This window comes from Thamnophis sirtalis, unplaced genomic scaffold (genome assembly GCF_051295495.1).
Source record: "Thamnophis sirtalis isolate CommonGarterSnake01/CBP01778 unplaced genomic scaffold, rThaSir2_p1.2 scaffold_3, whole genome shotgun sequence".
Lineage (NCBI taxonomy): Eukaryota > Metazoa > Chordata > Lepidosauria > Squamata > Natricidae > Thamnophis > Thamnophis sirtalis.
Window position 1 is genome coordinate 105,756,977 of NW_028261383.1, and position 25,108 is coordinate 105,782,084.

The 25,108-nt window shown below is 34.3% G+C and overlaps 2 protein-coding genes across 2 annotated transcripts in view; one reads left to right on the forward strand and one right to left on the reverse strand.

The window, feature by feature from the left end:
* Positions 1–11,885, forward strand: part of INSYN2B (inhibitory synaptic factor family member 2B) — a 96,028-nt gene extending 84,143 nt beyond the window's left edge. The window contains exon 4 of the mRNA XM_014073889.2: positions 11,333–11,885. Within this exon, the coding sequence (XP_013929364.2) occupies positions 11,333–11,513 (181 nt within the window). The 3' untranslated portion in view covers positions 11,514–11,885. The remainder of the gene's footprint in view (positions 1–11,332) is intronic.
* The window catches only part of DOCK2 (dedicator of cytokinesis 2), a 293,899-nt gene that overhangs the window by 181,634 nt on the left and 87,157 nt on the right, over positions 1–25,108 (reverse strand). Inside the window, exon 27 of the mRNA XM_087709665.1 lies at positions 20,374–20,469. Coding sequence (XP_087565791.1) covers positions 20,374–20,469 — 96 coding nt within the window. The remainder of the gene's footprint in view (positions 1–20,373; positions 20,470–25,108) is intronic.

The following is a 25,108-nucleotide window of genomic DNA, read 5'->3' on the forward strand; positions in this document are numbered from 1 at the left end:
TTGTTGTAATGTTATGGTTTCTTTTTGGAGCTGTGCCATTCTTCCAACTAGTAAACACTGCCACTCTAGTTTCAAAACAAGGTTTTGTTTTCACTTCCAGCTGCCAAAGAAGTATCCAAAGAGCACCTGAATAAACAACCCATGCTCTTCTCTTTATCTCTTCTGTAAACAAGATGAAGCCTTTGAAGTGCAAAGTTAAAATGATCAAAGAGAAAAAAGAGAAGGCAATATTTCCAGGACTCAAACTCCAAACTCCAAGTGGCAGTGCAACTTCTTTTCCCTCTGATATTACTACCCTCTTTATATTCCTTTTATATCTTCTTTTATTCCAGGTTAAAAGAAACAAAATTCTTAAATGGAGCAAAATAAAGAGAAAAAAACCCATTCAAATCAATATTATAAAAATAAAAATAAAAATATTTAATCCATAGGTAAAAAAGGAAATAGAAGAAAACCAATACTTTCATTTTAAAAAGTAGGAAATATTTGCAAAACTTCCATCCATTTAAAAAAAGGATAACACGCTGTCCAATATAGCTTAATTTCACTGCTTATTTTCTTTTCTTTGCAAGTTTAATTTAGCTTTGATTTTTTGGGGGGGCAGTCTCTTTTATAACAAATTTTCTCACCAAATGGACACACTTTCTCTTTCCACTTTCCTCCTGTTGCGGAGCTGTCCCAACATCAAAATCACCACCACACATTTCTTCCAGGCCAGAGAATTAACTTCATAAAACTGCTGGCTCTCTATCAGAGTGGTCAGATTGAAAAAGAGTATTCCAGAATTTTCCCAAACATTATTTATCAGAACAGTAGTTCTGCATATACACATAACCATATATTTGCTGGAGTAGTGGCACTGAAAATCAAGCATATAATTGCTATCTGAAATAGCCTTTCTAGTTTCTAGTGTACACCATATTATTAAACTGTGTCTAAATAAAGGTTGTAGGAATTTATATATTAATTCATAATCACCGTGAAGTATATCTCTTTAATTTTTTTTTACAAAATGAAGCCTGCTTTCCCCTTTCCTTAGAAAAGATAATTAAAATAAATCTTGCTCTGTTCTAAGTCCTCTAAATTTGTCCCCATAGTCCACTTAATCTCCCCCCATCCACCTATTCATCCCATTTCCAAAGTTTCTATTTTACTTCTCTACTTTTTATTTTTAACTTTAAATGATTATTGCATTGATATATTATTCTCTTTTCTGAAGAGATAGACGGAAGTATTCTTCTTTTCTGCAGCAGGATTACCATTTTTCCTTGCCTACGTGGGTAAAATAAATCTGGTTTTTAAAATTTGAATATTTATTTGAGCTAACAATTCCCCATCGCATGTAATTTTGAGTGAAAATGTAGCTAATTGCTCCCTGTTTATCACTTAAAAATAGCTATTTACAAATGATTGAAAACTGCTAAATCTGCTATGCATAGGTCACATCTCCATGGAAAAGTTTCCTTGTTCTCCTGGTAGTCACAAAAATATTCTTTGCTTTCTTGATTTACTTTCCTATTGATTGCCATAACCCTCATAACAATTATAAGTTATCTATTATCCCCCTTCCACAATTGTTTTGTAAGCCACAATGAAAATAAATCACAATATCTCTGTCTAAAAATATGTATATTTCTATCTGGAGCATTGGAAAGTATTTTGGTTATGATCCATAGCCCTGGCATTTTATTCCCACTCAATTTTGTCTTAGTTACCTTCCTCTGACAAACTTAACATCATGTAGGGGAGTTTTATATGTTCACTTGATTATTTCTCTTTAAAATAAAAATCTCTACTGGAAAAAACAGAACTACTTCAAATCTATCAACCCTGAAAATTAACCCCAGGCTTTTCCTGGTTCATTTGACCTCTCATTTATAGCACGGCAAATATTCTAGAGCAAAACTAACTTTCATTAAAGTGATTGGTCCCTTCCCATCCGAGACTCCCTGTGATTTTAATTATCTTCTTTATTGTCCCCAACCATTTAGGTTGCTTCTCCTCATTAGGCTTACAGGTCATCCAGACAGTTGGTACCATTTAGGTCAATTTTAAATCATATGTTTAATGATTACTGGGGGAATTTGTGTTCTGTTGTGACAGCAGTTATTTAGTAACCCAAAAAGGTGACACTGCAGGTTGCAGTCTGCAAATAATAAGTAAATGTAGACTGTTAACTCTTTCCTCTTTTGCTTCAAAAAGGGAATAACCAAACTAGGGAGTTTTTGAAAGGAAGCAATCAAGAATGAATACTGATTACTGACACTTGTTTGTTTACAAAATATAGTTAGAAAAACAAACATAACCCAAAATGTGCTTGACAACACTATAACCCTAATTAAAAAAGTCTAGACAAGCTGTCGTACCATGAAGATACATTGCTAAGTCTCAATGTATCTTTGGAGAAAGACATTTGACTAGCCAACTTAATTATCTTAACTCAGACTTAATTATCTGAGTTTGGGTTGCAGAAAAGACATATTAAGGGATGTTTCTCTTGGGGAAAATCCTTAAGAGGTTTTATTTTCTTTTTCTTCCACCTTAGAACAGCCTCTCAAATACATTGGTGACCTCATTCATTCAATACATAAAACAAATTGATCAAACAGCAAAACTGGCCAAAGATGTGAAATGGCATATTTATATTTTAAGAAAAAGAACTGCTTCATTTAAATATATTTATTTGATTAATCAATCAAGGAAGTCTGTAGTGTATGGTCAAAGAATAAAGAGGGTAGTCATTGAGGTTCAATACATATAAAAATAGGCATGACTATCATAACGCAGTTGCCATCTTGACTTTTTCTCCACATATTATATACATCCCCTATAATGAATCCTGGTTACTAAATTATGACAGTAGTCCCAAAAGATGGCAACTGAAGGAAAATAGACTATAACACGATTGATAAAATCTATATTTTAAATGTTACTGCTGGCTATACTAAAGGCCCTGGGGTGAAATGTAGTCTGGACTCCCAGTGGGGAGAGGCTACATTCCAGAGGGCAACGAGGCAGTAGAGCTTGAAAAGTTTGGTAGGGAGGAAGAGGGTTTGTTCCACTCTAGTGATTCTCAGAGTATATCTGTAATTATGCACATAGTTGTTTTTCTTTGGCAAGATCTTTATCTATAAGTGAGAAACAATAAATAAATACGAAACTAAATACTATTCACAAGTAACTCATTTTTTTAAATAGTTATTTATTAAATTTTTAATGCTGCCCATCTCCCCTACAAGGGGAATCTTTTTCTTGGTTCCCATAGGTTTTTAAAAACTAGACAAAATCCTTCAGAACAAGTAACTGTTGTGCTTCTATGTGCAATGGGTAGATTAAGCTGGTAATTTTGTAGATGAGGAAGCAATCTTAGCAATAGATCTTAGCAATAAGTAAACATGCTCAGGATTTCATCCAAAGTTATTTAACAGGCATCAAATCCTACAAAATCCTACAAAAATAATTAATTATCTCTTTATTATTTAACTTTTGATTGATGTTAACATGATTCATCTAGTTTAATTCTCTCTATACCATTTTGAAATTACAAGGTCAATGTTTCCATAGGAACAAAACCAGCATATAGTTTTCTGTTGAATCACATTAATGGGAAGAGAAAGAAAATACCCTTAAGACTTACAATTATGCTTACTATAAACATAAGGGAGAATTTGCCATCTAATTAGCTTCAGAGGGGCAGCAAGTAAGAATTGTTAAATGCTAAATGTAAGATTTGAAGGGAGCAGAAAAGTTGGCTTGGGCAAATTTTTAATTAAGAAATTGTGCTCAGTGTGTCTATGTGTGTTTCTGTGGATATTTAATAGCCAGCAGTATTCAGATTACATTAACCCAATAAATTTACAGATGGAAGGCATGATTAGTTAAGATTAAAGCAAATGCAAATACAAAAAGAGATCATTTTCCTGAAATTTACAAGTTTTTAATTACGGTACCTCAAAGTGAAAACTTAGTTCACATTTTTTGGGGATTTCTAGGTATTAAATGAAATTGTGGATTTGCATTGCTTTTCTATCAGAAAAACAGTAGTAGCAACCTGAACACCACAACCACATGCAGCAGCCCCACTTTCGAAGTTCATGGAGTACTATAGACAAAAATTAATGGTATAATATCCTGTCATTTTTCAGGAAGAAACTAAAGAAAACAAATTATGTGTGCTCCCTAAAAGAGTTCTCAAAAACCCTAGGGGGAAAAAAAATCAAAATTCCTGGCATTTCCCATGTTTGCAACATAAGCCAACCTCACTATAGTCCTCCTCTTGTCTATATTAAGTGTGGTCCCTGAGCCCTCTGACATTACCCACCACTATAATAAAATGTAAGCATATTTAAAGTAGTATAAGACTCATCATTCACTACACTCAAGGCCTTTGAAAGTCAAGGTTCTGTTCTCCATGTTGGCCAAACAATTTTTTATAAGAAAAATGCACATTGCTACTCATTGTTTTCCATTTTAACTCATGCCGGCAGCATTTTGTATTCCAGGTGTTAAATCTGAAGATTCCCCCTCCAAAAAAAGAGTTTCTTCTGGACCTGTGATCTGGACCCTGACTGAAGAATTCAAATCAATTAGCACAATTTAAAATGGTTGAGGAAGAAAAAAGAAAGATGCACTGAGATAACATTTATCAATAGAACAAAGATTCATCCTTTGTAGTTCAGAAGCAATGTATGAACATTGTTAAGACTCTTGTACATTATATATATATATATATATATATATATATATATATATATATATATATATATATATATATATATATATATATATACACACACACACACACACACACACACACACACACACACACACACACACACACACACACACACACACACACATATATATATATATATATATATATATATATATATATATATATATATATATATATATATATTCATATATTCATATATTCTCCAATATCTGAAGTATATGAAAGAAAAGGTCCAAGATTCCAGCTACTAACTAAGCCTTATAGAACATAGTGCTATTATCTATCTATCTATCTATCTATCTATCTATCTATCTATCTATCTATCTATCTATCTATCTATCTATCTATCTATCATCTATCTATCTATCTATCATCTATCTACCTACCTACCTACCTACCATATCTACTGTATCTATCTGCCTATTATCTATCTTAGTTAAGTGAGATATAAATTGATCTATTTCTGTAGTTTATACATTACTAACCAAATATATATGTAAGAACATAGGATTGGTTAAAGATACAACTATATATAGCACTCTGTATAATGAATTCAGCTTCATTGTTTATGAACTTGATAAAATTTACACAGATACTCCATATAGAGCATATATCTATTGTTATCATGGTGAGACATTTTAGGCATTTGTGCATATCTTTCCCTAATATACACACTTGTCCAAAGTAGCTTTCTAATCTTGCCATTTCTGCATGAATTTTAAATCTGGGTTTCACCTTTCTGAATTCTAGTATATATTGCAATTTCAATGTTCATATATATTCAGAAAGTTCCATATTTATCACTTTAACAGTCTCATGAATTTCTCAGTACACCTAATGCATAGTGGATAACAAAGTCCGTTGATTTACAGAGACATACTTTTTTGTAGTTTATAGAGATGGTATATCAGGGATATAAAAAAAATTAGGCAGCGAGTGTGCCAGGATTAAGAACAAAACAGGATTTCATTTTCTCTGCATCAGAGCATTAAACAAGCTGGACTATATCCTATCATATTATAAGTTAGAATTTGGTGAATAATTTTTGGAGGCTTTCAAAATCTGAATTCTAAAATATTGTCCCTTGAATTTTCAACTGCATCATTCAAGCTCAGCACCCAACACTGTTCTTTCATAAAGAGAAAGGCTTGATTCTTGTTCTTATTTGGGATTTTTTTCTTCTAACATCCCAACATATCAGACTAACATTATGAGACAGTATATTTAGATCAGGGGTGTCAAACTTGTATCATATTGGGACTTTGTGGCATATTGGGACTTTTTCCTTCTTTACTAAACCAGGAATGGGCATGGGCAGTGTGTGACATATCCGGCTTGCGGGCCAGAAATTTGACAGCCCTGCCTTAGATTATGTTATTCTAACATATAAAATATTAGGGCTCAAAGATTCTCAATGAAAATCTAGTTTTAAAAAGAAGCACTGATAGTTTACAATGGATAATCTAAAGATCCTTCTGCAAAAATGTCAAAGTTGCTAATTATATTATAGATTTAGTAACTCCGATTTAAATTTTACCAAACACGTTGCACACAATGAGTCCCATAGTTTATTATGTGAACATATATAACGATAAACAGCATCTAGCCTTGGGTCACCTATTATTACTCAGTACTGGGGCAATATGCAAAACAAAATCAAAGGTCATGTATCATTGAATAAAAGCAACAAAGCAACAACAGTGACTATGAGAACATTTTTATACATGGACAAAGCTGATCCACAAGGAGTGCCAAGGCTACCTCTTAAAATGGAAGTGTTTCATGCAGATAATTATTTTATTTTTATTTTTGCATTTTAAAGTCATACAATAGTTGTCTATAATGAGAACATCCTGAAATATACAATTTAATAAACAATAAAGTCACAATGAAAAATTTGCCAGCAGGAGTATCATTACCTCTTTTGATTAAAATGCAACAAAAATGGTTAAGCCAAATAGCTGCATCAGAGCCAATGCAAAATCCCCCTTAATAGCAAAGTTGTATTCAGTCTGCAGGTCTATATAGCACATTTACCATATGTGTTTGAACATTACATTATTACAATTATTCTGCTTCTTTTAGCAAAGATTCCTTGGCTTCAGATATACTTACAGTGCAATTCTATACATATCAGCTGAAAAGTAAATCTCATTAAGTTCAATGGGGCTTAGATCCAATGAGGTTTATTCCCAGCAGATATAGGATTGTTGCCTCCCAATTGCAATCTTAAGCATATTTGTTCTAAACTGTTCCATTAAATGGAATGTGGCCCTCAATAGTGCTACTCTTGAGAAAGGAAAAATATTCAGGCAGCTAGAACTAAAAAGGCATTGAGCTGCAGTATTTTTATTTTGCCTTCATACAATAAAATGGCAATGAGATAGTAAATAATAGCATTACATGTATTCTGTCCATCAATAAAGCACTGCTTTTGCTTTTCATTATAATTCCTTATTAAGGAATTCCTTCTAATTCCACCACCACCACTACTGTCATTCTAAGTTTATCACACTGGTTTATTTAGACTGGGGAATAGTCCTTGATGAGCATATTTCTTGGTTGCTCTTGATGCAAACAAAGGATGTTTTATTCTGTTTACTTATTGTGTTGTTCTTTGAGTTGGGGGAATTTTATGAAGTTATTTGTCAGTATTTTAATCACACAATTGATGTTTTATTTTTTGTTATATTACCTACAATGAAGAGATCAGTGATGAGAAATAGTAAACCCAACCTTAATCCTATCATTAACTTCCCACATCAAAATCCCTTTATCAGTGTTCTCTATGTCAAGAAACATTTTCCTTTGGCATACAACTCCTGATCATGTAGTATCTCCCATAAACTAATAATAAAGCTGTTCCATTAAAAAAACTTATAATATCTCATTTGGGCCATCTAGAAAACTGGCCAGAAGAATCAACAATCATCCTAACTTATTTTCAAACTTTTTTTATCAATTTATTATTTTTCATAAATGCTATTTTTATAAATTTATAAATATTATTTTTATAAATAATTCAAGGACTCAATCATACGTAATACTCCTTTCTCCTTATAATTTCTCATAGCAAAACCTGAGAGGTGGGCTCGGCTGAGAGAGCAACTGACTCAGTTGCTGACTTTCATAGCTAAGGCATAACTAGAACTCCCAGTCTCCCAATTTTAAGCTTGGTGCCTTAACCACTAGATCTAACTGTCTCTCCTAATGTAATCAAATATTGTAATCCACCAAGAATAGCTGTACTATGATATGGGGAGCTATGTAATTATGATTAATAAATAAATAAAATAAGTGGCACATTACAACTACTTCATATTCTTGGATCTAAGAATTCTTAGTTGCTCATATGTTTTAGACTGATTCACTGATCAATAATATTTGCATATATAAATGCAGCTGAGATTTTGGGGATGTTGAGGCAACTTCTGATTTAATTTAATGGACAAATGTTACCATTTCATTCAAGGAAAGGCTAGCTTTCTTATTTTCTATTTCATTTCTTATTAAATGCAGACTACCACTGCCAAAGAACCTGCCAAATAAACAAATGGATCTTTAAATCATAGTCCTGCTGATTAAATTTGCCCTCAGCAATTAAAACTGTCCCTTACCAGTTAATTTGCTATAGTATTAACTGATTAATTTCCTAATTAAACCTTGCACGTATATTTCTGCAGTTGTACATCATTTTAACTTAGTGTTTTATAAGCAGAACACTCACTGGATAAAGAGAAAACTTGGGAGAACTAAACTGTACAATACAACAGTTTTAACTTTTGTTGTAAAGCAAGCCTTGATTTAATAAAAATAATGAGCAAAACGTATAAAACATCTTTGTACCATATATCATTTGATAACCAGCTGCCCTGATTGTTAGTCTACTTCCAGCTGCAATTCAAGGTATCATCACCTTTAAAGGCCTGCGGGGCATGGGTCCAGTCTACCTGAGGAATTGTCTCACCCCGATGGGATTGGCCCACTCCACCTGCACTGGCAGAGGGGACATACTGCATATCCCATCACTCAAGAAATTTCAGCTGGTGGGATCCAGGAGAAAAGCCTTCTCTGCTGTGGCCCCTGCCCTCTGGAACATCTTAGCTCTGGAAGAGAAATTAGCTCCATTTTGTAAGAATTTATGACTTGGCTCGCCAGATAGCTTGGGTACCCAATGGAAGAGCTTCCAATAGGAAGTGGTTGAGTAATTAAAATTCAACCCTACCTCCCCCTGTGTGTCCGGAAACCCTCCTTTACCATCTTGTGTCCATGATTTTATCTGTTAATGTTTTTTGTCTGCTGTGTTTTTTACGATGGACATTTTAATGTTTTTTGCTATTTTTATCTTGTAAGCTCTCCAGAGTCATTGGATATGAGATGGGTGGCAAATAAATTTCATAAATAAGTAAATCACATGACACAATTTTAAAGGATTATGGAAGAAGTCTACCTGGGTTAGAACAGAGGTAGATTGTCATGCTTTGTTTTTGATCATGGGACACAGAAAGACTTTAGAAAGTTTAGAAGCAGAGTATGAAGGGAAAATTGGAAGTCTAAAGAAATCTTCAATCTGTCTAGAGACATCTCCTAATAACTCATAGAACTCAGGACACCTAATCGATGTTGTACAGAACTTCAGGGATGCAGTTCTCATATTAATGCTAGTTCTTTATTGCTTTTCTGAGGTGAGGCACAGTTGTTTCTCATCTTTCAAGTTTTTTTAAGGTTAACAATTTATTTATACCACAATAGAGCTTTTAATTAATCTTACTTTTGCAGTCGACTGGCTGTTTAAATTATTTGCTTAGGTGATTGTTTAATCACATGTGCTAAGATTTCTGCTTTTTTCCTCTAAATCTTTTTGATATTAAGCTTTACGTGAAGGAAGGGATTTATGCTCAGAGTTCCCATTGTCCAAGCACCCCACATTTCCCTCACAAGTATTTCCTTCTACATCTCATTTGGAGAGTTTTTCAAATACTATGAGTAATATTTTGGAGTAAGGGGATGTTCAATTGTATAAACATAATTTTGTGCATTGTCATCTAACCCATAACATAATAATAGAAAGTAGACACAAATTCATTATAATTTCATAATTATCAGTCACAAGGAAGGAAAACAGTCTTCTGGGATCTTTTGTGGTAACATTTTTTTTCTGCTGGACCCTGTTGAAAATACAATATTTAGGAAAGAAATATCGTCTTTATAATGGTTGTCTGCCAAATATGAACTTTGTCCTTTATTTTGTTTTCCCAAGAAGAAGTACAAAGCTTATTTATTGTAGAAAGCAAGAAGATGTTTATAAATCGAAGTATCTACCTGACTCCACTATCCTGTTTTTATTATAGCCAGTCAAATATCTCTTGGAAAGCCCAAAGTTAGAACTGGAGAAGCTTTTGAATGAGAAGCAAAATGTTTTCAGAGAAAAAAAACCACAAGAAAGTCTTTTGGAAAAAGCAACTTTAGGACAACCATGATCTGGATAATTGAAAATCTCCATATACCTCTCTTGGAAAATTCATGAGGAGATCATGAGTTTCCAGTTTTCATAAGTTACATTTCCTACAATTGCTATTAAGAGTATCTTGCTTTTGAGACTGCTCTATAAAATGAATGTTTCTAGCATTTGTATGTTTTAGATGTTATAAGTAGGACTACAGGTTTAATTAATGTATGTGTTGGATTAGTTAAGTCAAAATATTACAATTCTGTACTATTAGCCTGGGGGAAAGCCTACCAAATCATTGGTTCTATAACTTTTAGGTGCATATTGCAATATTAATCAACGAGTACTGTAGGCATTTCCAATTATTCTGAAACTGATTATTTAAAAAAATAATTTTAAATTACAAGCATTTAAAATCTTAACAAAAGCAAGTATATTCTATCCTTTTTAAAATTAATCCAGGAGAAAATAGCTTCCTTAACAGGTAAGCATTGGGCATTGATGAAAGAAGAATGTAGCTTCAAAAATATTTTAAAAGGAATAAATTTGATACTTTGCTCTGCCAAAACTAATTATGGTTTAATGAATTCAAATTACTTTAATTGGGTTGAAGACCTGTTGATTACATTACCATTTGTTTACAGCTGCATAACATACTTCGAGAGAGTGCTTGTTAAAAATAAAAAAATAATCTCAACATGGGAAATAATCAGTTCTGAGTTCTGTATGTGTGTGTGTGTATGTATGTATGTATGTATTATGTATGTATATATATATTCTAAAAAAAATTGCATCGCTCCTAAAAGAGAAATGCATTTTATGTAACTGTTTCCTTTATCTTTAAACAAGTTAGTAATCTTGATATTGCTGATTAACATGAAATAAAACATATAGAAGATTAACCTTAAAGTGTTTCTTTTTGCATTTTTATAAAATATTTCATTACCGCAGACATTTTAATCTGTCAGATTTACTAGAATATAGGACAATTTTGCATTAATTGGGAGGGGATTGGTATAAAACATTCCATGTTTAGAACTATAGACAATACAAATTGCAGTTATGTATTCCGGTCACCAAATTGTTTTCTAACTTCAAAAATAGCTTCAAAACTCACACATTTTTTTTCTCCTGGTTTCATTATATAGTGTAGAATATGACTTCAGACAACAAGAAGATAGATTTCACCAAGTTTTGAAAGCATTGGATCAAGTGGAAGAGAGTCCTGTTTTGCTAACACTACAAAGACAGCCATCTGATCATCCAGTCCCTGAGAAACAGGAAATAAGAAGAAAGGCGAAGAAAAAGAAATGCTTCTGGTGGATTTGAAAACCTTAAAAAATGGTATCAAACTTAAGATTTAGTCTATATCACTCTTGGCCCACTGTGCATAGACTTTACATGTATGATCCTCATCTTCTCACATGCTCTGATTTTCTTCATTTATTGATTTGCGGTAATTCTGCTTTGCCATGATTCCAATTTTGGGATACAAAAATGATGTCAGCTAGGAAGTAAGGGAAATATCAGAGCATGCGGTCCATTCAGGAAAATAAAGATTTATTTGAATGCAGTGTGAGCCAAGTGGAAAGCATTATTGCGTGGTTGTGGCAGTGGTGGTAGTAGTGGTGGTAGATATATTGGTCAGAAATATGCCTTTTCTAAATCCATATTGAGCTCAATCTAAAAAAGTCAAAACTCATACAAAACCACTCACTTGGTATTCAGATCTGTTCTGTTCTGAAACAGAGGACAAGCAGGCCAGTAAAATGAAGCCTTACCTGTCCTTCTTTCCATAACTTCCTTACCAAGCAATTCTGTCATCTGAACATAACACGAGTATGATGGAAATAGGAACTTGTTTAGCCAACTTGATTCAGGATTTTCTGGAGCTGACAGGTTTCTCTTTATAGTTATTTTTTAATAGCTTTGTTCCCTGACAAATTGCTTTATAGCAATTCTGTATCGATTGTACCAAAGTGCACCTAACATATTTTTCATAATGTATTTGTTTTAAATAATCAAAGCTAGCAGTCAGCAAAAATGTTGAGACAGCAAATATGTTAAAATGTTAAGAAATAACTTTTTTTTATTCCAGCTTAAATACCGAATTTTATTAGAGAAAACGTAGCTTTGGGGTGAAAGCCCTATATAACTGTAGAAATCCATCAAAGTCATAGCACTCCTCTTAAAACAAAAAGCATTGAACTATTATTACTTAAACATTTTGTTTTAAAAAAAACTTACTCTAAAATTAGTGTACAGGTAGTCCTCAACCTATGACAACAATTGTGCCCAAAATTTATGTTGTTCAGTGAGAAATTAGTTTGGTGAGTTTTGCTCCATTTTACAACTTTTCTTGCCACATTGGTTAAGTGAATCACTGCAATTGTAAAATTAATAACACCATGGTTAAGTGAATCTGGTTTCCCCATTGACTTTGCTTGTCAGAAGGTCGCACAAGGGCATCATTGGACAGTGCAACTGTGATAATTGTTAGTCAGTTGTCAAGCATCTAAATGAAATCACATGACCATGGGGATGCTACAATGGTCATAAGTGTGAAAAATGGTCATGTCACTTTTTGCAGTGCCGTTGCAACTTTGAATGGTCACTAAACACACCTTTGTAAATCAAGGACTACCTGTACTATATTTTACTAGGAGAAACAAAAAAAATGTTTGGATTATAAAATAAAGTGTATTATTAAGAGAGTCATGCCAGACTAAAAGAAACTTTCAGGGAGATTCTTGACAAAAGCATTTACTCAAGGGACAGTCTCTTTGATTTAGGGTAATTTTCTTTACAACAAAGTTCAGTCACTGTAGAAGAAAAGGTAATATGAGAGGCAATTTGTCTCCTATTTAGAGGAAGTCTTACATTCTAAAGAGAAAAAAAGATCTAACTCATGAATTAGAGTCACATGAAAGTGAACAGAAATCAAAAATTGAAATCAACCAACACAGAATAATATAGTATTGATTTATTTTATTTGTTCATTAAATACACAGCAAAGTTCTTCATTCCTCTGGGACAGATTTCTTCAGAAATGATAATCTGGAAGGAGGACAGAACTGGCAAACATGAATCCTTGTCTTTTCATTCATTTGAAAAAGAATCTGTGAGATAAAAACCTCTAGTTCATAGAAAAGGGGTTCTTTCTACAATATATATGTTTTCTTGATCTAATTAAATAAATGGAAACATGGAAGCAGTTTGTTTTTTTTTTGAAAACTTCATGAAGAGGAAAAGGATTTGTATATTGGGGGGATCAAACTCACAGCCCACAGGCCAGATGCATCACACAGTGGCCACAGTCACCCTGGTTTAGCGAAGTCACTATAAATCATGTGACGACAACATTTCACTGCAAGTGTGACACCTTTGTTCTATATAAATTGAAAAATAGCTTTATTTTATTATTATAACTAACTAGGCACAGTATAGTGTATATATGACCACCTGAAAGCCAAAAAGGGGTAAATTCAAATTCTGAATATTTATAATATAGCAGATTATCAACAATACTAACAATTTTAAATCAGACAAAGAAAAAGAGAAAAGCACCCAAGGTTTTTATGAAAGATATTTCTTAGCTTACACCAAGAGTTTAAATCAAAATCTTGTTTCCAAATAGTTGGGCTAAGTAATTTAAAATTTTAATCTATTTTATAACTGCTGATCATGAAAATACTATGTGTACTTCTGTGAAATTAAATATTTTTAAAGGACTAGACAATTTCATTAAATGCAAGCTCCAAAATACTGAAATTACTGGCAGCCATAGACTCAAGTTATTGATGTGCCTCTAGTAAAAGTAAAGGCGTTTCAACAGCTGTACTTATTGAAATAGTGGACTATTTTCACAGCTCCAAATCCCAATAACCGAGGAATCACATGAAAGAAGCCCCATAATGTTCAGCAGTCTATGTTATCATGACTGGCATTCAGCTTCAAATTGCAATCCATGAATGATCAGTTCCTATTGTCTGTCCCTCAATCCATAATGGTGAATACTGGCATCCTAACCAAGATGAGGCAGCCATATAATCCAAATTTGAATTTCTTTGCTGGATCTAGTCTTATCCTATAGGCCAAGCAGTATGTAGAGCAAAAAAGAAAGGAAAATGTGGCTTGTTGGATTTGTAACAGCAATCTCTTTTAACAGTGGAAGAGAATCGTCTACCTCTTTCGTTCCTTTGATCAGCATTGAGAAAGATGGACAAGAAAGCCACCTATTAATGAGACAGATCCAACACTTCACACCTTGCTTAGCCTTGCTGTTAAAATTTAAGGGGGGAGAAACCTGATCTAGTTTAATCTAGCGGAGCAACTACATTGGTAGGCGCAAGTTTTAAGAAGAAATTTTAGGAAGGGGAAAGATGAGGCTCTCTAGATCTTTAATAAATTTAAGAGCTATTGACATCAGGTTTATTGCTCAATATTGAAAAGTAGTCATTTTTCCTCTTTTTAAAAAGTGCTGATAGCTAATATCAGTCCATATTCAGAAGAGCTTAATAGTAGGACTGCATAAACCTACTACCCAGGTATAGGTTTCAATAACACGAGTTGTATTCAACTTATGGTATGCTATGAAAACATGGGGGGAAAGTAAGAAGGAGAAACATTTGTAAAATATTGTATAGCACATATTGCATATTCTGAATTTATTGTACTTGAAATTACTTTGCTCAGCAGAGAAAATTATTTTCTAGGAATAAAACTGGAAGAATAAAACAGTCTTCTTTGAAACACATCTTCAATAAAATGATTATTCCCACAGTACGATAAATACCTTCTCCTTTTACTCACAGCCACACTCTTGATAAATAGGCAGCAGACTCTAATATAAATTACTTTCCTGATGAACTGTACTAATCAAATATAATGTTTTGTATATTTCTAGATTCTTTTACTGGCATAATCTCTTTTGCAATAAATTGACATATTTTCTTCTGTCTCAGGACTCAATAATTTCTTCTGTCTCAGGACTCAATAATTTAAGAGCTATGTTTATGATGATTGAAGTTAATGCAATTATTCCAACTAGAGTGAATGATTCAACAGCTGTTTTCCTAACAAGTCTTTCTCCTTACCATTTTTACAGGACATGATGAAAATTCAGTTTCAGAATGATATTCTTTGGGTGCAAGGGAGCTAAGGTTTTCAGAAATTCTCCTTTTATTCCATAATGTTGAAAACCATGCAGGGAACAGAATGACCTGAACACCTGCTTACAGATCTGCATCAAGAGTCAGTCCTCCTGCCTTTCACGGCCTGTTCAGTGGCCATCTGGACCAAGTAGCTGTGATGAGAGTTTCTTTTTAATCCTAGCTCTTTCTCTTTGTTTTTTCTTCTTGAAGGAGCAACAGTTAATTAATTGGCCCAAATAGCTTTTTGTAAGGAAAAGGCAACTTAGATGAGAAAACAGAATATGATCAGCAGCACCGTAGAACCTCGGACAAGTATATTCCCCTATTTGAACATTTATCTGAGATTAAATACAATTGAATTCAGTTGGCTTTCATTTAAGACAGCATTTTTAGGATTGTCTTGTCTTCTGCAGCATGGCTATACATCTTATCAACACAAGTAGATTTTTAAAAATCCTTTAAAGTTAACATATGATATGATTTGTCAAATTAACAGTTTCATGGAAATGCTCTCTCAGTTTAAAAATTGCAAAGTGTACTAAAATAGCAATTCTTGTAAGGCAGGTTCCAAAACTCTGCTGCCTACATAGGAGCATCTAATGAAACCATTCAAATATCATTTACTATACACATTCACCTCTCTACCTAAGCAGTTATCACTTATCTTCAAGTATGTTAAGTGATACTTTAAAAAGTATGAAGAGTATGAATACTCTTTGGAAGAAATAAAATGCAAAGGGCAAGTGAACAGACTTATACCAAAGAAAGGAACTATAATTCTGTTCTTATCCAACCAGCTTCACGTGTCAGAAAAAGTATAGCCACAAATGTTTTACTTTCATTATTTTACTCAAACTGATAAGCAAGTGGAATATATTTATTTTCCTTAGATAATTTGCACATTGTTGGCTAACCCATGACATTTCAGAGCATAAAACAAAAGGAAGCCAATTACTCAGCAGAATTTATCTGTCAGAATCTAAAGCATAATTAAGATTGGCATAAGGCAACAAAGTAATCCAACAAGATTTTCAATGTCCTTACTTAGCAAATTCTGTGAATTCCATTAGCCACTGGCTTCATATCAAAACAACTTATTGCAGAGTCATACAACTGGAAGATTGTCATCCCTGAATTTTGCTTTTCCCAATCATTCCAAATATGTCTAGGCATGGTCAACTTTAGGGATAGTCCAATTATCTGATCAATCATGGCAATGTATTCAGAGTAAGCATTGCAAGCTCTTGACCCAGCCATTCTGGCTCAACAACAGATGATCCCAACTGGACAACAAACTTATCTTCATTGGTTAAGCTGCTAACAGTGGCTGCCCCAATTCTACATTCACACCTTTTACAATTACTAATATTGCTAATATTATTATTACTCAAACAGCAATACTATATTGTTTACATGAATAATAAATTAATGTATACATAATTCTTATGTGATCAAAAACATATTAATTAAGATACATCCTGGTGCCATATATATTATCCTCTAATTGTACTTCATGCTGAATGTCATAGGATTTTTCCCATGGGCAGCGTTTATTAGGAGGCAATGAAACACATGTGTACTAACACTGGATGGCAAAAGTTTGGTCTAGTCTGCAAAGGGCTAGACTGCAGAATATCTTTAGTCAGCATTTGCATTTCTCTGAAACACAGGTTAGTTATTGTGTTTTGATATATACAACCCAATGCATCATTCTAAAAGGCAGAAATAATTCCTACATGCAAGTAATTAAGTGGATCAAAGACTGTCAGTTGTGCCTCCCTCAATAACTAAGAAAGAAAACTTCTAACTCCATTGTTCGTGGAATTAAAATACTTTAACTTGTTATGAAAAGATGGCAGCGAAAGTAAAGCAAGATCTGAGCCCGAAGGTGCGAACCCATACATATCAAACAATTTCCCAAACCCCTCCCACAATGACCCCCATCCCAGTGTCTGCAATCTGCAACTCTCTAAGGTGTCACGTGGGTTGCATCTCCAGACAGCATCATTATGTTGGTATGCAAGACGGTTGACCTTGACCAGGTCGAAACACTGGGCATCAGCATGCGCAGAAGATGGTGAGAAGAAAACTCCCTTTACCATATCACCTCCACTCCCATTTATTCCCATCCCAAATACCATGCCCCCACCCCCTCCCGTTTCTATGGCAACCGATAGCAAGTTAGCAAAACAGAGGCTGACAAAGACAATGAGGCTTCAGAAAAAAGGCATCAAAGTTAATCTTCATATTATAAATGTGATATAAAGAAGTGGAACCAATTTTTCTAGGTTAGGTATTTCCACCTTGGATAAATGGAAAAGGTGAGTCATTATCCAATTTGTCAGGTCGTATTTAAGCAGAAGGCCTTGAATGCCACACAGATAAGATGTCATATAACAGTGATTCTAAAAATTATGAAAACAGAAGCAACTGAAAGGAGATAAAGATGACTAAAAGACACATTAACTACAATGTTACACATCTAATGAATACGGTAGTTTAAGACAGTTGCCTTTGATTTAGTGGTCTCCAGATTCATTAAATTACAACTCCTATTATCACAAGTAATAAAAAATTTGGGGCTATCCTGGCTTGAAATGATGAGTTTAGTGCAGAGGCACCAAGCTGGAAAAGATCCCATTAAAAGAATATATAAGCAAAAGATGAGGAATGACATTTGTGGAAAGTGTATCCAATACAATGTTCATTATGCATGACACCTTTCCTAGTATCAGTGGAATGCTAAGTGGTGCTGACAACTCGAAATTGTGAATAAGCTGCAAAATGCAGCCTAAGCCAAGAATATCATGACCTAGAAAAAGGAACCTGCCTGGACCATCTCAAGCAACCACTGGACACTTTAGATGAACATCATTTATTCCTTTATTTATAGTACCCCTTTTATTTCATGAAAGCACAGACATCTCCACTGAAAAGAAGGGGAGGCCTAAAACAGATCTCTAAAGTGCAGCTGTTGACATTATTCAAGGAGATGTAATAGCTTTGGGCAGATTTCAACAAATCACCTTCACAGTTCTCCTGAGTCATTCTCCCACTAAATATTAGCTACTTGACTCAAGCCCAACTCTGCCTCTTCAGTTAGCAGGCTTGTGCTTTGCAAAGTACATTTGAATAATCATGCTCTTATACTTGATATTGAAATGTTTGCAGCAGGGCATTATTGTCACTAATGAAGACTGCACTTTAGTGAACTTTCGGTAAATTCAGAAAAAAAAATCATTTTGCTAACTTTCCTCTTGCACACCAATTATCTGTATAGCAAAGGTTTGAAAGAAGGTGAGATTATTTTCCACTTTAATTTGGAATTCTGCCAAGGCATCTCGGAGGAAATTCTTATTCTCTATAGGTAACCAAACAAATGGCATTTTAGTAAGATTTAGCCACCATCTGGAACAAGGTCAGAGATTATGCAAAGGTCAGAAAGAGTTTTCCTTACTCTTTGACTATTCATTTCTGAAAAGTGGCTATTTCCTTGTTTCACATCTTAGATAAGCAGATGGCTAAAATGTATGAGTAGCATTTGCACATGTATTTTTTTAAAGGAGAAATGACATAATTAAAGAGACCAATTGAATTGACGTTCAGAAGTGGGATTAACTTGCATGAAAAAGTTTTAAACTATGTAGACATTAAGGCAATTTAACAATCAAATGGAGGAAAACAAAACTGAGGTTTGACAGCTTCTGTTCAAAGATCCTTTTTACCAAAACATTCACAGATTACATTAATAATACATGTCATGCACTGCTTGAAATCTAACATACAATGAAAAGTAGACATTAACTCAGTGGGAATCACATTGACATCATGATGATGCCAGAAGACAAAAGCAATAGTTTGGTAGCCATGGCCACAATAGATGCCAAAAATAAATATAAGGGGTATGTAAATGGAATTGTATTCAGAACAAATCTGAACATAAAACAGCTCTTGTGAAAACAATATTCAGAGGTAAGTCAATATCAGCTGAGATATTGTTTATAGCAAATAAATTTTAAAGTGTCTATATTTACAAACTGACAATCTGAAAAAGCAGTCTTTAAAACTATCAGACTGGTCATTTTCTACCCTTGAATAGCTCAACACTGTTATCTCTAGAAATGGTTCATCAAAAACAGAAGAGGAAAAAACTGGAATGTTTTTTATCTTAAGTGATACTTTTGTGTTTCGAAATATCAAGCTTACTGAAAACTACTCAATCTTCAAAATTTGTATCTCCTTCTTCCATAAAATGATTGGTTTTCAACCCTTGATGACACACTTATCCAAGTGGCTCTTTGTCAGCTACACTGTGCTGTTAGGAATGGTTTCTGCTTTCTGACAGCTGAAGAAACCAAGAATGAGGTTCTATCAGGATTTTGTGGCCTTCTTTCGACATAGCAGCCGATTCTTGGCCCACAGCTGCTTCTTATATCCAAAACAGTTGGATCCATCTAGGTATTTGAGCCAGTAGATGGAGTTGTTAAACTTATTTAAATTGCTTTCTTCATCAAAATAACATTGGCTATTCTTTCATTTTGTAAAATACAAATAGAGAGATGAACCAAGCCACATTGTAAACTACAATTGACTAAATAGGACATGAAAGATACTTTCGCCTCATAACCATATCTATCTGCAGTAATGCTAGCTTTGGAGAGAAAAAATTTGATTGGGAAAAGTTTCCAATGCCAAAATAAGGAGACATTTCTCAGGCTTCTCTTTCCTATGGATGATGGAAGCCCACTAAAGGGCCCTGCCTTGAAAGACACATTTTCTCTGCCTGACTCCTTTGTATCTCTCATTAATTGGTGATACTTCTGTGCATATCATATCCCAACCAGTAGTTGGTTGCCAATTTTTTTACTACCGGTTCGGGCATGCTTCCCCCCACGCACTCCTGCGCATGTGCAGAAGTGTCTGGGTGGGTGGGTGGAGCCTCCTACCCCTGCTACTACCGGTTCGTCCGATCGGGGCCGAACCGGGAGCAACCCATCTCTGATCCCAAGCCCCGGTTTACAAAATGAATGACTCACGATTAAGGGGTCATCTCTTCCCATTCTAATGACAGTCCTGTTAATGATGCGCAGCAACTGGATCATTATTTCTTGTATGTGCTGATAGGTTGATGCCTGTAAAAAAGAATGTTTTTTCAAGATAATAAAAAATAATCTATAAATAAAATACATGCGTCAACTTAATCCGTATCATACGAACATAATATTTAGCAGCATGAAAGAAACTAATCATACACTCACTGATATTTTACACTGCTATTTAATGCTATTTGATCCTTAAGATAGTCAGAAGATTCATTCTCACATTGTTCAAAAGCATGTGTCAACCTAATCATGTCCTTGACATATTCTCCTTTCAAGGAGGATTTTTTTTTGTTTATTGGTTTGTTTAGGTTTTTTTCTTATAGTGAAATATTCAAAGATGCAACACATCCTGCCATATCATCTGCATCAACTCCGCACAGTCCAAGTACAATATACAGCATATCATTGAATACTGGCAATAGTTAAACCCACAGAATTATCTCCAAGATTGTCCTAGAGGTGCTTTTTCAAGACGCAACTGGACTTTCTTGCTTTTGTTTGAAGACTTTTCAATTCACATCCAAGAAGCTTCTTCAGCTCTGACTAGATGGTGGGGAATGGAAGGATTTATATTCCTTTCAGACAGCTGGTTATTTGCATTGTTTTAGAGAGTTGTTTAGGCCACTTGGAGGTTTATCTGTGTCCTGAGTAATGCAGGTTAGCCATTTGCAGGGTCAACCAATTGCATTAATTAGGTGACCCTGAGGATACAGACAAACCTCCAAATGGCCCCAACAACTCTCTAAAAGAATGTAAATGATCTGCTGTCTGCAATATAAATCCTTCCATTACCCATCATCCAGTCAGAGCTGAAGAAGTTTCTTGGATGAGAAGGGAAACATCTTTAAAAAAAAAAAGTCCAGTTGCATCTTGAAAAACGCACTTTTGAATCAACTATGACCTGGATGAATGAGAATCACTATAGATATCTCCAAGATTGCACTTGTGCCCTTTTAGTATCCTTGCAAAGATTTTGCATTCATTCATTCATTCATTCATTCATTCATTCATTCATTCATCAAATTTGGAAACTGTCCATCTGAGTCATAGGGCAACAAAGATGTTACATGTACAATAAGGGAATTTAATTTTATGTAATATTTTTTTTACTGTTAAACAATGACTCATTGGCTTCTTTTACCATTCAATAGAATGGTAGATAGAAAACTGCCAACTTTTCAATCTCTTGAAAGAATCTCAATTTCAAAATGCTACTAGGTTGTACACTTTCTCATGATTTTTTTTCATCTAATGTCACTTTCAGCATCAGCTGGCCACTCACTGTGTTTGTTCTACAGGATGGGATTTTAAAAAAGAATTCACAACTCAGTCTTTTGTTAGGGGAAAAGCACATGTTAAAAATTAAAACTTTCATTATCACAAGTATTTAAAGACTCCTGAAAGGATAATTCTGTAGTCTTCAATCCCATAATGCGATGAAATCATTTAGCTATTCCTAGTAGGAAAATAGTGGAAACCTAATCAAGAATTACGGCTAACTAGGGACAGTCACCTTAATGACTGTTTGGATATACTTAGGTGTATGAGTTGTTTTTCTTTTGTTTTGTTTGTTATATCTTGGTCTGACTTTTTAAGGATTCATTTTATTCTGCTGTTCCCAGTTTTAAGATACTGGCTTTTAAGTACTTTTATTATATTCATTTTATCTTTCCTTGAAAAATCTTGTTTTGAAAGGCAGTGCATTATTCTTTGTAAATAAGCAAACCTAGGCTGGGTTTGCCTATTGCACTGAGTTATAATTTGTGTAGTTTGTATGTGGTATGAACCCATACAGGGTGATAAGATATAGCATGGCTAATAGCTTTACAAATCATGACTGACTAAGCTATGGTTTGGCATAATGTGTGAACATGGTGACTGGCTTTCAGAAATTTCACTGCCACCTACTAGGCACAATGAACCTGGTCATGTCACAGTGTTTTAAAAACTCATAGAAACTGATTCTAATTTACACCTAATCTGAGACACCCTGGAAATTTGAGGAATGACTCAAGCCATCCCAGATTTGGAGTTGATAGAAATGCCATGATTGAAATATCACACCAAGGGAGATTGATATTAGTCCTCATCTTGGGTGTTATATCAAAAGCACATGTAATTTTTATTTTCAAGAATTGGCAAAAGTCCTAGTGAAAGCACATCTCTATCTCCATGGATACTCCATCTGTATTAAAGTCACTGTAATTAAGATGAAAGGCTAGAATGTTAGAATAAAAAGCTATAGAATCAAAATAATTATTAATGGCTACAATATCCGGCATCTGAATAACTCTCCTGCATCGTATTATAAGTTGGATTCATATTTAATGCACCATTGGTTCTTTTGCATTTGTGCTTATAGATCTCTTTTATGGATTTCAGTACCTTCATAATTCAGCAGGATGTGTTATCTGTATGGAACCCTTTTCATTGCACTCTGGTTTAGAGTGGCTTTAAGTAGGTTACATAAGTAACTACAGTGGAAGGAAAGGTGATTGATGATTCTGTGTAGGACTCTACACATTATGGAAATTGAGCAATGCCCTGCCTAATTTTTCATTGCTGATGCTGTATCCCTCCTAGAGCAGCTTAAAAGGTATTTGTCTTGCTGTAAAAAAGTATCCTATGTGTTGAGAATGATGAGATGTGCCAAAAAAGGCATTCCCTTCCTTCTATGAAAAGGAATAGATATGATACTCTGAATGTCTTGGAGAAAATAATACCTAAGCTTGTTTTTGGGGGGGTTTATGGCTCAGTTTACTTCAGTCCAGTTTCTTGTTTCTATAATTAAGCCATTGTTTCTGAAACTGTATGACCACAACTTTATTACTCTCACCTCCTAAGCTAATTACTATGGTTATATTTATACTCATGTCTAATTAAGTAATGCTTATGATTCTTCCCTCTGGCTGCACTCACTCAGATACTAAACATTGGCTCATTTTACCTGTTTATAATCTACACTGCCCAGAATAATATCTTCTGCTATGTCCTAAACTTTGGTGACTATCCAGAAAACTAACATCATGGGAACAGGGATTAGTATAGGCGGAGTGACTATTTACCCTGTGGGAACAATAATTTTGCAAGGGACCTCATTTCTTTTCTTGATTGCCACCATCTAATAAACGTTAAGCAATCTCATAAAATCTCACAAAGTAGCAGTCTATTTTATATAATTTGAGACATTTTTTCTAAAAATATAATTTTGGGGGATGTTTGGGTTTGACAGAGCATTGGCTGAAGTTACAATCAGTGCCTTGACACCAATGGTCTTTGTGTTGTGGACCCTTCATTAACCCATCCTACATTAAATAGGGGTTTCCTGCATCAGTGCAACTTAAAATCTTGAAGAAATGCTTTGCCTAACTTAATTAAGCATAAATACATAATACTCTTGACACTTTCCTAAGAATATTAAAACTTACAGATAATAGCCATGCACCTACTATTATTTCCCTAAGCCTTCTCAACTTCATCTTCTTTCTTTGATCAACTGTTATAATGCCAGATGCCACAGTAGGGCACAGAGTTTTCCAAAAGCAGCATCTGGCTGTTTGGCAGATTTCCCAGTTCCTCTTGGCAGATCTGGCATTTTCAGAGGACATGTCATGTATTGCTGCTGGGTTTTGACAGAGTTTTCCTAAGAGGTTGTCCTCCCTTCCTCCCATCCACTCCCTCTGCCTTGATAAGTCTAACAAATACCTCTAGTCCAAGGCCTCTTGAGAGCTTTCTAATTAGATGCCCGCACTCTTCCCAAAAGAGCTCCTCAAAGTAGTTGCTGGCTAATTAGGTTAAAGTTTGTGTTTTCTCAAAAGAGACCCAGTTTGAAGCATTTACAAGTCAGCTTAAAAAAAAACTAAACAAAATAAAAGCAAAGTTATAGATTTCAGATCCAAGAGAATATCTGTAGCTCAGAGTTAAGATGAGGGGTCTTTGGTACTCTCATAGCTTGTTTTCTTGCAGACATTTTATTACCTAAACTAGGTAACATCATCAGTGCGAGTCAGAGCTAGGACAAACAAGCATTATTCCATGGTTCAAAGAATAGAGAAGAGTAAGGAATGGATGAACTCCTTTGTCTTTAGAGATAATCCATGCAGAAGGAAATACATTCCCTGGGAGAATGTCTAAAGGATTACTGTTTATATGTGTGCAGAGATGAAACGCAGTCTCTTTTAATCACGATAAAAAGGCTTTCAGAATCAGGAATCTGAGATTTATGTAACATTAAGCATAATAATTAGTAATAATTAAATATAATAGATTGGTTTTTCAATACACACATAGCTTCATAAAAAAATCATGAGAGGCCCCATTTGCAATTATGATATGTGCATGTTGCTCCTTTTGACATTTTTAAAAAGTCTGCAGCCTATTAGACAGATCTCCATATTCATATCAAACCTCTTCATAACTGCAGGAGTAGAAATATTAAAGGCATCATTTAGAGATAGTGGCAGAGAGATGTTTAATTCTAAGCCCCCAAAATAAACTTAGAATGTGATTTATGACAAAAACAAGTCCTATTTCACCACACTGCTTAAACAATAAAAATGTGTGCGTGTATGTGTGTGTGTCAGCTTCAACATGACTTTTTCCTCACTGAAGTGGAGCTTCAGTGGCCAATTAAGGGTTAGTGCAAACAAGCATTGTCAAAATTCTGTGC